Below are 13,684 nucleotides of genomic sequence, written 5' to 3'. Positions count from 1 at the left end.
ATTCTTTTGTCTCCACACTCTGAACATTTAATATTATTAATAATAGAGGAAGGTTTGCATTAAAAAAACAAGAGTATCGACATTTTCCATTAAAATGCATTTTATTATTATTGCTTGTACATAATTAATTCACAGTTCTTTAGTGGGAAATTGTACAACTATCATAAAAAGGCCATTTTCATTTAATAAATCATTTACTCAATACATTTCCAGAATATTTATTAGTTAAAAGTAAAAATAAGCAGGAAATAAATCGGTTGAATAATATAATATATAATTACATGATAGGTGCTTTTAAATGACTTTGTTGTGTTTGTACAATAATGGAAATTAAGTCTCTAAAAAGCAAAAAAATTAAATTACAAAATAGTAACATTTTAAGTGTAATTTTTTTACATGAATATACAGTATTTACAGTTTGTTAAATAACTAATATTTAGGAAATAATAGATATTCACATAAATATTGATCATTGTTTTTCTTTACTCAGTGTGTGTGCTATGCTAAATTTTAAGTCTTACTCACTTTTCTAAAAATATTAGTAAAGTATTTTATACATCATTAAGTCTAAAAGCAGCTCTTTCCTGTCCTAGTTTTCACATTTCCTATGAAGAACCGTGTCCAACAGATGTCTTCATGACGTCTTCTTAGTGTCCCCATGGAGATGAGGAGACGGAGAGGGGCGGAGCTTATCAATCAGCAGCACTGACGCCATCATCCCTGAAACAGAAAAACAAACAAGCTCACAAGTCGACAAAGGAAGATAAATGATCATAATATATACTGTATATAAGTTGTTTATACAACAGTTAGTCAAACTTAAATACAGGCTGAGGGGAGTTTGCATGTTCTCCCTGAACCTGTCTGGATTTTTTTCCCAAATCACATGTATGTTAGAATCATCTCTTCTCGCTCTCAACGAAGGCGGACGCTTTTTCTCTGCTCCCTCCCTGCCCTGCTGCTGTTTTGACTTGTACTGTCTTTTTGTCAAAATCTACTAAGAGCCTCTCTCTACATCTCTATCCAAAAACCAAAAATATGGAATTGATCAGCTGGTCTCTCAACACAATTGACCAAATTTTTTTGACAAAAAAAAAAAAACGGGCAGTGGTGAGCCCACCTGTCCTGCCAGAACATTTCTAGCTAGATACACGATGGACTCCTGGGACAAGTGTTAGAGTGTGTCTGTCTATCCTTTCCATTGAGGACGTGGAAGACAGCTACATAATTGGATTTATGGTAGCAGGCATGCTGCTGATTGGAGCTGGCAGCTCTCTGACCTATTGCAAAGTCCGTAATACATACATAACTGATGGATGGTGCAGGGCTCTTAACACTCAGACTCATGCAATAAACAAACTCAAAAGTAAGCAGTAATTCTCCCGCTTCTGTCCTCCCATGTTATATGTGATTGTCTTTTCATGTTTCTTGGACAGGGATGTAACTGAAACTGAAATGCCCCTCGGAGATTAATTAAGTATTCTGAATCTGAGTTATTATGTTAATCTCTGCTGTGATTTTATATATTTTCCTTTAAGAGGAAGTGATGGATGAATGAAACAGACCAATGTTTATGAGGAACATCAAAATATTCATGAGGTGTGTGTCTCACCTAGCAGCGGTCCCACCCAGTACACCAGGCAGTAATCCAACATAGAGTTTCCACTGCAGTGGAACTGTGTAGAAAAGGCCAGTGCGGGGTTAAACACAGCCCCGCTCACACCTCCACCTGTAACACACACACACACACACACGGCACAACTATTCTAAAACTATAGTTCCCAAGCTCAAAGTAGAAATGTACAATAATCTTTAGGTTATGTATATAACCCCAGTTCTATGAGTAATATGAGTGAGATGTTTCCCTCTGCTAGTGGGTCACCCCCCTACTATAAAAGAAGGACACGGTCAGACGTGCACCATTCAAAATAAGCACCTCGTCTCCTTGTTCGAGGAAGAAGGGTCGTCTGGTGAGACATCTCACTCATATATATCATATATAATTACATTGTGTTGTTTGCACATCGTTTTCTTTGGTTTTATGATTTGTGTTACAGACTTGTAAAACCAAACAGAAAAGTAAACATTTCCTTGCACTGAAACTTTTATATTTTATTTTAACTTTTGGTTGCACTGTTTTGCATTGCTTTCAGATTTTGCACCATTGTTGTTATTGTTCCCTCAGGACATTTGCACGATACCTGTAAGTGTTATATTGTATTATAGTGTATTATTCAAATTTTTAAAATAGGTTTGATTTTATTTCAATAGTTTGTTGTGTCGCAGAATTGCATCATTTTGTCTTGATATTTGAAACAAGTAATAATGTGTACACACTGTGTATAACTTATTTTTTTAAATTCATTCATTTGGGGGGGGGGGGGGGGGGCATTAAAGTCCGGCCCTGCCTAGGGCACCGTATGACCTAAAGCCGGCCCTGAATGTAGCAAAAATTCCTTAAAATGAGCAAAAATAAGGCAAGAAAACGTGATGGAAAAAGGTTGAAATCAGGTGAGTTTGGTGTGTCTGCAGAAAAAGGGGAAATATAAGCATAAATGGGCTGAAATTGTTCAGAAAATATTCTTAATGTCCTAATGACATTTGGCGACGCCCTCCCAGTGTCTCGCGACCCAAAATGGGGTCCTGGCCCCAAGGTTGAGAACACCTGATCTAATAACACGTAATGAACAACATTTTCCCGCCAATTACATTTAAAAGGATGTTCATGAAGGACCAATCAGATTCACGTACCTGTATAACCCACAGCAGTGATGGTCGCAGCTAGCGCGTGCACGCGGTATTTCTCCTCCATCGTCCGCGTGCATGATGTGACGGTCTGCACCGCGAAAGCGCATGCGAGTTCCACGAGCGCGGCCCATGGAAGAGACGCGTGGATGTTGCTCGTGCACTGAAAACCGAGCCCCGCGTGATGCGCGTGGAGCCCCGAAAGCCCGAGGCCGCGCATCGCGTGCACGGCGAAGCGCGCCAGCAGGGCAGCGGCAAACTGACAGGCGACACGACGCAGGGCGCACCCGCGAGTCAGCCGCGCGCGATACACGTGCTCGAGCGTGCCCGTGGGGTTTCCGGTGGCCCCACGGAAAGTGAGCGCGTGCACCAGCGCGGCCAGGTAAGTGAGTGTGAGCGCGAGGCGCGGCTCGATCCCGCCCACCTCAGACAGCAGCCGGAGCTCGTGCGTGCAGCAGCACTGCTGGAAGGTGGACACGAGCTCAGAGATGTCCGCGTGCAGCTCAGAGCCGGAAACCACGCGCACGGCCTCGCACACTGCCACGAGCCCCGCGAGCATCAGCAGCGACACCGTTACATCCGTTACATCCACCATGACCGAGGGCTCGTGCACCTGCACCGACGCACCGACTCCCAGGTTTCCGAACTTTCCCGAAGGTTCCCGAAGCTGCTTCACGACTCATGGGAAAGAAACACTGAGTCACAGCGGAAGTTACTCCATCAGTCCTTTCTTTCTTTCTTTCTTTCTTTCTTTCTTTCTTTCTTTCTTTCTTTCTTTCTTTCTTTCTTTCTTTCTTTCTTTCTTTCTTTCTTTCTTTCTTTCTTTCTTTCTTTCTTTCTTTCTTTCTTGGGATTTTATATTTCAGTTGAACTTATAAAAACAGACGATATAGGTTGTTCCTGCATCAATCATTAAAAACGAAATGGTCATAAATTAGTAATAGTATCAATAACAAAATAATGGTAACAAGAAGATGTTGGAAAAAATAAGTGAAATCCGTCTTTATACTAAGTTTATTACTTTTACCACCTATTTTTCCACCTTCACAACATTTCCAGCACTAATAAACCCTTTCTACCACTTTTAAACTCTTTTCACCATATTTCATGTTTATTTTTGCCAATTTAGCCACATTCACCACTTATAATGCCCATTATTTGCCAGTTTAAACTTCAATATTGACACTTTGAAACCCTTTTTGCCACTTTTTCTGTCTGTTTTTGTCCACTCTAATTTAGAACTTTTAACCAATTTCTGTTGTATAGAATTGAATCTGTAATAAATGTGGTTATCACAGATTCATAGAACAAAGGACCATTTTTTTTTTGCTGACTTTATGGATGGACCCCAAAAATCTCTCCTTTATTCCCCCTTATAGATGGTCCTGTCTCCACATGACTGTTCTTCAATGTTCATGTCTGTGTTCAACCACCTTCAGCTACAGTGGGGGTCCCCGCTCTCTGGGACCTTTATTTTGGGGGTCGTGGGGCTGAAAAGGTTGAAAAACACTGCTTTAGTTATTCTTTAGTTTCGCACTTCTTTAGAATTCTAACTTTCTATCAGAGATTTGAACGCACCATCAGTCTCTCTGTCCACCTGCTAAGACTCGCTCCTGAATATTAATTGATGCTCCTATCAGCCAATCAGAGGTGAGAGTGTCCCTGTTGTAGCCAATCAGCTATCCGGGGTGGTGTCTGGGGGCGGAGCTTCGGGTGCAGCAGGCCCTGCTAACAATAGCAGTGGATCAGTGTGAGTTTACCCTCGGACCGAGCAGGACGTTCCCCACCCGAGAGCACAGTTCACCGGGTTACCGAGAAGCACTGTCCCGCTGTGGAAACCACCGACCACCTCTGTGGGGATCCACCGGAGAAGTGAGTAAAGTGTCGGTTATCGGCTTTATTTACAGGAGCGGATAATTAGCTGTTCAAAGCCGATGTGAATGAGGTTAATTAGCGTAGGAATAGAAGAATAGTTGAGGGTAACGGTCACCCGGAGGCTCCGAGCTCACAGGCCGCCCTCTTCCCCGCACAGAGCGGCCCGGAGTCGGTCACAGAGTAGAGAGAACAGCGTGGGAAATATTCATCACTCCACAGCCAGGCCAGCATCACTACAATGAATGGGACACACCTGTTTTTAACTGTTGTGGTTCTGTGTTCACCTGCCCTCCACATACATGTATGGTAAAATGTCATTTTTATTTTATTTTTAATTACATTTATCTGTTAGAGCTGTTTACCAGCTTTTAAACTCCAATGCAGAGAAAAGATAGTGAAGTTCAGAATGGGCATTAGTGATTGGATTATATGGTTGTTGTTAATATATGATAAGATACATTGAAATAAGATTTTGTTTTAATGAAACCATGTGATAAGATATGTATGCAGAAACCATTCAATGAGATGCAATAAGAAATGGTACGAAAACAAACAATTATGTTAGTTATTAAAAGATGTTTAAAAACCAAACAAAAACATGAGTCTAGACCAGGGGTGTCCAATTCCGGTCCTCGAGGGCCACTATCCAGCATGTTTTAGATGTTTCCCTCTTCCAACACACCTGATTCAAATGATTAGGATCGTTATCAGGCTTCTGCAGAGCTGGATGAGGAGTTGATCATTTGAATCAGGTGTGTTGGAAGAGGGAAACATCTAAAACATGCTGGATAGTGGCCCTCGAGGACCGGAATTGGACACCCCTGGTCTAGACGATACGCTGTTACGATAAGAAAAGTAAAGATACAGTAACATTTGATGAGATGAGCCACCATAAGATTCTAAATTATGCAATTAACTCTCTGAAAGGGGAAATAGCGATATGACACTGAACATATGAACACCTATAGGTTTTGGAGAATATCCTGCAAAACTTCGGAAACAAACAAACTTTTCACATAGCGAGAAAAATCTGACGCTACGAAATCGAGAAATAGAACTATTTTGAAGAAATACCTTCATTCATCTTTATTAAGCCTTTGTGGCATGATTTTGGGACATTTGGTTACAACAATGAAATGTCTCTGAATTTTACCTATCCTGTTAAGGAATGATATACAATAAATAAAAAATAGAGAACAAACTGTAAGCACACAAGAAAACATTTAATTCAATATTATCACTTGATTTATTTGATCTATAAGCCTACTGAGTTTTTCTTGTCACATTTGTGCTTTTTTATTGTTATCTAAATTCTGACACCAGATTCTGAAAGATTAAAGTCTCTAATATCATCAGAAAAAATTATTTTGTTTCTAGCTTGTTTTGTTCTTCTGTAATCAGCAGTTGAATAGAGACAAGTTTTACACAAATCACCAGTTTGTGACAAAAAGCTAAGAAAAATGTCTTTTTCTGATAAAATCTATTAGTGACTTTGAAGCATTTTTTTTTTTTTTGCTTTAGTGACACCTCAACATTAGTTTCCTTCTATAAAACTACAAAAACAACACTGAGACCAGGCTTTTGATGACATTATTATTATTTTACTATCTATGTCATAGTTGAATGGATTTCTTACTGTCTTTTGGCGTTCCTCCAAGTCTCTCCCCCATCATTCTCCACACACGCAACTTTCTCCTCATCCCGGACATGCCGAGTGTAACCGTTTTCTCTCACCATCACCACAGTCAATAATCCACTTAGTTCCACACATGCTCTGGTCGAGTGTGAGCTGGGAACTGGTGGGAACTTCAGGATCAACTCTTGTAGCGCCATTTTCTGTCTCGTAAACTCCTTTCCTCTCCCTCTGAGCTCTGTCTAACATGGGTGATCTCTCATCCAAAAGTTCTCTGCTGCCACCTACAGTCACCAGCTGGTCACTACATCGTGGTACAAGTTAGATATTCACCAGAGAGCTGCGTCACATCTCCTAGCAACCCCAACTGAAAAACACAATTCACATCTATAGACGTGAGTTAATCAGTTATAATGTATTTGTAATTTTTTAATGCATTTTTTGCGATTATTATAAATTTCCTATGTTTCATTTGTGTTCCTGTGGTTTTGTTCAGGCATCTAAACGGGCAGCTATTGTTCTTTACGCCGTTGTGTTCGGCTGCTAAGGGGTCCTGACCGCGGAATGTACGGGCGATAATATTCTGTCACCCTGGATTTCCACTGGATGCGTAACTGCTGCAAAACAGCAATGTAGCTGATAGGTTTCCATTAAAGTCGATGTGTCAATTTCCACCGCATGTGATTCTGCACCAGCACAGAACCGTTACTGCTGAGTCATGCTGCTGCCCTCTGCAGCAAATATGCAGCACTTATGTTTTTGTTGGACGCTGGAGTTGTGCAGCAGCAAGTTAACAAAAACCAGACCTTTCCATTGATACCATATTTGGCCCGATCCGAGCACTTTTAAAATTATATTTCATATATAAATATTGCATTTATCCATGGTTGAATCACACATACAGTATGTATCGCGCAATTACACATGAACTAGCAGGATCTCCTGAGTCGTTGCTACAATAGATGCGCAGCAAAACTGGAGGAGGTGGGGATTGCTGGACTGCAGATTGCGCTGAAGTCACGCAGCGGAGCAGTTTTGGTGCAGATACGCATCCAGTGGAAATCCAGGGTCACACAACGCAAATGTTTGGCGCTCATGAGGAAAATACCATCCGATCACATGGTTTATCCTTTACATCAGTGAACAGTTCATCACTGTTGTCATGCTGTGGATTTGTCCCAGCAATCACACACTTTCATACACGGGAGAAGCCATCGACAGGGAATGTTTCAAAGATCGATCAGTCGATCGCAATTGACGGGTTGGCGACCACTGATCTACAATATTCTGCCCCCTAGTGGTGAAATAGCTGATGCACCCTTGTGTCCATTTATTGTTGTCTAACCACTATGGTCTGGAATGATGTCATCAGGATCATTTAAATGAAGTTGAACAAAACTTAATCAATAAACTTGATCAGATTCATTAAACCATTGATCCCTGATTAATGCTGCTCTCATACATCAATATATGACATATTAGAAATAATCAGAATAATCCACGTGACTACACATTAGATCTACCTTTGATTGTAGCTTACACATGGTTTTAAATTACGTTCTTATTTTCACAAACATTTGTTTATTACAATTTTCCTTTCTTTTATTATCATATATTTTGTTTCCTCACAACAGTTGAAAATCAAGATTTCCTGAAAAATGTGACTATATATATATATATATAAAAAAAAAAAAACAGAATTAAATTTTTTTTTTTTAAATTAACATGGAAAACATGGAATTTGGGGGGAAAATGGATTTTCATGGGGCCCTACACAGAATTTTTAAATTACATTTTACTTTTCAAACATTTTTGTTTTATTATGGTTTTCTGATCTTTTTTTCTTATTTATTTTGGTTACTCACTGGAGTTGAAAACCAAAATTATCTGTAAAATTTATAGAATATTTCTTTTAAAAAAAAATTAGTGTGTGAAAAACATGGAATATTAATAAAATAGATGTTATACTGTTCTATTAAAGGGCCGTGGTTCCACACTGGTTGTCACAGTTTTTGGGGTGTGGTGAGTTTTATGGAGAGAGTCACCCAGTTGTTGCTCTGACACCTCGACGGCACTGGAGGGGTTAACGACCCATTTGGCTTCTGTGGCTTTGAGCTCAGATAGTGTGCGTGTGTGCGTGCGTGTGTCATTAGTCATTAAGGTTATTTCTATCCATGTGTTAGCTTGACTTGCAGACTCACACTCTAAAGACCTATTGAAAACACACAAATTGTACTTTTTTTTTTTTTTTTGCAACATAAATAGAGAAATAAAACATTCCCATTATTGGGAAAAATGTTTAATTTAAACTGAGTTTAACTGGCACAGACGCTGTCAGGCCATTACAGCTGTGGTTCTGTTACTGGTTGGGATTCAGGACGTTTTCACCTGAAGATGGTTTACAATCACCATTTAAATGTATTACAAAAGAAGAGAAGCTAAACGCAATAGGAATTTATTTTCATCTTGTTCTTCTAATATAATAACATTTAGGTATATTTTTATTTTAGTTATTACACTTAATTTCATGTCTGTCCCTGACTTTCTGCGATCACGGAGAACAGACAGAAATTTCAATTAACTTCCTGAAACAGAAATGGCAATATTTATTTTTTTATGCCGCACATAAATGTAGTCATTTGTGTTTTTGGAGTCATTTTGTATGTTTTGAATTTTCTTTAATTTTGTGGTTTTGTGTTATTAATTTTTTTAATATATAATTTTTGTCATATTGTGTATTTTTGTTGTGATTTTGGAGTCATTAATGTTTATCTTTGGTGGTGTTTTGTACGGATGTAACAATTAATCGTAAGGCAGTTAAAAAAAGTACTTCTTTAACCAGCAGAGGGCGCTATCCAGAAGTGTTGGCGGCGGGCGGAATCTGCTACTACTTTCTTTCTGGCTGCCATCTACTCTTAAACATGTTCATAAATGATACCTTACCCCTTTAGCACCGAAAAATATCTAATATTACGTGAATATCTGTAAAAGTCACGTTTTTCTATTAGCTCTGTCTGCTAGCATAGCATCGCTTCTTCACTGCAAGATATCTGCATGCCAACCGACCACTGGGTTACCAGCGCCCTCTGCTGGTCCAAACAAATATCTGACCTAAATACAGTGAAATTACTGTTTTTTTTTTTTTTAAGTCCAATTGTTAAGACACAAAATACATTTTCAGTTGCACTTTTAAAAAGAAAAGGAACTATTATGCAGTTTTGCATTGTTTACTATAGAACCAGAATTTAAATTAATAAGGTTCTTCTTAAATTGTATTATTCCTTTATTTATTTCATTTAAGATTTATTTTTAAATTGCATTGTTTTGAATAGTTCATCAAGGGATTCTTTTGACAATGAAAAATAAAAGGAAAACAGTATAGTTTTTTCCCCCCAAAAAACAAAGGAATATTTTTCAGTCATCATTTGACTACAGTCAAATGGTAGAGGGTCGTCTTCTGATCGAGAGGTTGGGGATTCGATCCCAGTACCTGACTATGTGTCGAAGTGTCCTTGGGCAAGACACTGAACCCTAAGTTGCTCCCAGTGGTCGACTAGCGCCTTGCATGGCAGTCCTGTCCCACTGGTGTGAGAATGTGAGTGATTGGGTGAATGAGCTGATATGTAAAGCGCTTTGAGACTGTTTCAGTGTGGGGATAAAGCTCTATATAAATCAAGTCCATTTACCATTTACAGTCCCATTTTTGTAAAATAAATCATGAGAGAATCGTATCGGGAGTTGAGTGAATCGTTACATCCCTAGTGTTTTGTATATTCTTCAGGGTTTTTATTTTCTACTAATCATCTTTTATTGTGTTTTTGGAGTCGATTTGTGTATATTTGTCATTTTGTGGGACGGAGGGCCACCAGTGGCCCATGTTTGCCTCATGGACAGTACACATCAATACTACATACTGCAACATTATATTCTGGTAAACATATTTAACAGTTTAATGTTGAGCTGATAAATGCAAATATGTTTATAAAACTGAGGAGCTGAACATGCATTAATGTGATGAACTGGTTCTAATGCTACATGTCTGTCACAACTTTAGACATGTAGCCTTGTTTCTTCCTGAATGTTCTTCCTGGTGCAGCATTGAACACACCAGTGGTGTGAGCGGTTGGTGGTTATCACGCTGGGATCTCACGGAACGTTGGAACATTCAGACTTTGGAGCGTCAGACTTAACGTTTAGAGACAAAGCTGATTTAAGGCTGAAGGTGTTGGCGCCGCCTCTTTGGTTTAATTTGAGTCTTTAAACTGCTCCGTGGAATAGGTCTGAGATCGTTTGTTTTTATTATTTATAGACCATAAAATACACAAATTATTAATCTTACTGAGTGGGAAAAAAATAAAAACAAATACAGAAAACGCAAAGAAACAAGATTTTTTTTTTTGTAACCTGGAATCTGAAAAATTGAAAGTATTTATTTGATGCAGTAAAATAATAGTTTTAATGAAAGAATATTAAACAGATAATTAGTTATTTGTTCATTTCATTGTTTTTCTGTAAAATGCATTTACAAAATAACAATGAAAACAAGCAAATATACACAAAATGAAAGTAAAAACATAGATTTACAAAGAATGCATAAACACAATGTTTCCAAAATAACAGAAAAATATACAAAACAAGACTGAAAGCAGACTAAAATACACAATATCATCAATAATTATTAATTTTAATATCTAATGATTTTTATTGAAATAATATTAAACAGATATTTATTTATTTATTGATTTATCATTGTGTTGATGTCATCTTCTCTGTCTTTGTCTTTATGTACTTCCATTTTTGTTTGTTCATTTAAAGTTTTTACATTTTTGTTTACACTGACGTAACTTTTCATCCACCTTTTGTTTATGACTTTTAATTCATTCAATCAAGTTTTTGTATTTATTTATTTGATCTTGATGTTTTTTAGTCAATATACCCATTTTTTCTTTCCACTCACTGGTGTTACATTATTTATCTGTTTATATGTGTATATATTCATCAACTTTTGTCTGTTTTTTGTGCAGCCGACTGAAAATGCAGTTTCAGGTGGTGTGTGTGTGTGTGTGCGCGAGAGAGAGAGACAGGTGATGAAGTGTCACATTAGATGCTGACAGAGTTCAGAGACGCCCTAAGGAGGTGTGTGTGTGTGTGTGTGTGTGTGGACAGAGGGGGGTTAGGAAGTGTCATCCTGCAGCTGTCTACACATTCACACCTTATTGACACACACACACACACACACACACACACACAGCCTCCTGCATGTAACACTATGCTGTGTGGGGGAATGGAAGGTTTTGGACTCCCTTGTCCTTCACTTTTTCACTGTTTTTGTTGCTGAAAATAAAAGTCTTATAAATATTGACTGATTTATGTCACAGAACAATAACAACTACTTCCTTTTTATGCAAAGGAGACACTTCTCCATCAAATTTCTATGACTTTATTGCACATTTTTTTTTATCACTTTCAAGACATTTTTCACCATTTTTCCACCTAATCTCACATATGTCGACCCATTATTGTCACTTTTAACCTCTTATCATATTTTAGGATTATTTTTGCCAATTTAACCACATTCATGATTTGTCATGCCCATTATTTGCCAGTTTAAACTAATCCCTACTTTTGAAATTACATCACCCCATTTCTGACACTTTAATGCCAATATTGACACTTGGAACCCTTTGTAGTCATTTTTTTGTATGTTTTTGTCCACTCTAATGTGCAACTTTTAACCAATTTCTGTGGTTTTTAAAATCCCATTTCATCACCTTTTCCATCATTTTTGGTCACTTTGAACCCATTTTATTAGCTATTAAAACCAGGATTTGCATCTTTAAGATGATTATAATAATAATAAACGTTCCTGGATAACAGTGGATATTATTCAGATGAATAAATAAATGTGGTTATCACAGATTCATAGAACAATGGACCATCATTTTACTGACTTTATGGATGGACCCCAAATATCTCTCCCCTTTATTCCCCCTTATAGATGGTCCTGTCTCCACATGACTGTTCTTCAATGTTCATGTCTGTGTTCAACCACCTTCAGCTACAGTGGGGGTCCCCGCTCTCTGAGACCTTTATTTTGGGGGTTGCAGGCTGAAAAGTGTTGAGGACCACTGGTGTAGAGTACCTTTCTACATCTGAAACAGTTCTGATGTCCTGTATCTGACCCTGTTCAGTCTGACCTGTTGACCCTAAGCTTCACCTACAGTGTGATACCTGTGTGTCTGCAGGCCGCTGGGCGTCCATCTGTCCTCCCTCCAAAGGAGCCGCTCGGACGCACAACAGGTACGACTGAAACCCAGAGCTGCCATAGACCTTTTTCATAACAACCGGAAGTAGCGCCTCCTGGTGTCGAGTAACTTCCTGTTATTGCGGGTCTAAGTGAAAATGGCTCTTGTTTTTTAACAGCGTTGCTCAACTCAACCAGTTGTGTTGTTTGCAGCGGTGAATACCCGAACAAATAAAGTTGATAAGGGATATTAGTTCTTCCATGAAGAATATATCCACAGCTATCATAAGAAAAGTAGCAGCTTTGTGAATTAACCACTATCCACAACATATGAATTATAAATATTGTAGTAAAGAAACCTAGTTTAGTCTGCTAAAATATTCGGAATGTTTAAAGTGAGGCATGTTATAGACTTTTAAATTATATTTTAACATTCTGATATGTGTTTGTGTTATTTACCTGTGGGTGGATGTGCCGTAGCAGCTTTAGCATAGCTAGCTCGTTGTGAGAGGACAATCTGCCGTTTCTGATTCCTCTCAAAGGCAGACTTCCTCTTAGGTGGTGACATAAGATTATTCCAGGGAAAGAAAGATGGAACAGCTCCACTGTGGTGACTGGAATCGCTGACTAAATCCTCCTGAGGGAAGTGACGCTGTAGTGTAGAATACAGATTCCGGACCCTCATCCCCCCTAAGCTTAGATCCACTGCCTCCTTTGGTCTGGGTCTGTTGGAAAAGCGTGGTTACACAGGTGCGGCTGTTTGTTTGCCCCACAAGATAGAGGTGGGGGCAAAAATTGATTCACATAAGAATTGCGATTCTAATCATCCACGATTCTGAATCAATTCATAAACTTCATGAACAACATAAAAAATCGATTTAAAAAAAATATGTATTTTTTTTTTGCAACATACAAAACAAAAGACAGAGACAAACAACAACAATGTGATATCCCGACAGCATACACCCAGAGAACAATGGGATGAAGAGGAAAAATGTATAATAATGATAAAATATAATAATAATTAAAAAACAATTCTACATTGACTCAGCCTGCTGCCCCAGCACCCTGAGAGGTTGAGGGGCCCAACCCAGCAGACACGAGGGGGTCGCGATCAAATCAAATCGTGAGATAAGTTCATGTCTCTACCACGAGCAACCACCCTGAGACTGTCTAATGCTAAAGCT

General features: G+C 38.6%; 2 protein-coding genes across 3 annotated transcripts in view; one reads left to right on the top strand and one right to left on the bottom strand.

Moving 5' to 3' along the window:
* Positions 1-175: 175 nt before the first annotated feature.
* On the bottom strand, positions 176-3,457 carry LOC114474530 (aquaporin-11-like). The gene is made up of 3 exons (XM_028464917.1): positions 2,752-3,457; positions 1,613-1,729; positions 176-720 (listed from the first exon to the last, which is right to left on the bottom strand). The coding sequence occupies exons 1-3, from the start codon at positions 3,338-3,340 to the stop codon at positions 635-637; spliced, it is 792 nt and encodes a 263-aa protein (XP_028320718.1). The 5' UTR covers positions 3,341-3,457; the 3' UTR covers positions 176-634.
* A 710-nt stretch (positions 3,458-4,167) lies between these two features.
* The window catches only part of pak1 (p21 protein (Cdc42/Rac)-activated kinase 1), a 32,104-nt gene continuing 22,587 nt past the window's right edge, over positions 4,168-13,684 (top strand). The window contains exons 1-2 of one of the 2 annotated variants that reach the window (XM_028463807.1): positions 4,168-4,617; positions 12,499-12,553. The gene's annotated coding sequence lies outside the window, so the exon portion shown is untranslated. The remainder of the gene's footprint in view (positions 4,618-12,498; positions 12,554-13,684) is intronic. The other variant, XM_028463808.1, reaches the window with a different exon arrangement.

This window comes from Gouania willdenowi, chromosome 13, assembly GCF_900634775.1.
Source record: "Gouania willdenowi chromosome 13, fGouWil2.1, whole genome shotgun sequence".
Taxonomy (NCBI): Eukaryota; Metazoa; Chordata; class Actinopteri; order Blenniiformes; family Gobiesocidae; genus Gouania; species Gouania willdenowi.
The sequence above is the reverse complement of the archived record's forward strand: the minus strand, read 5'-3'. Positions and strand labels throughout refer to the sequence as shown.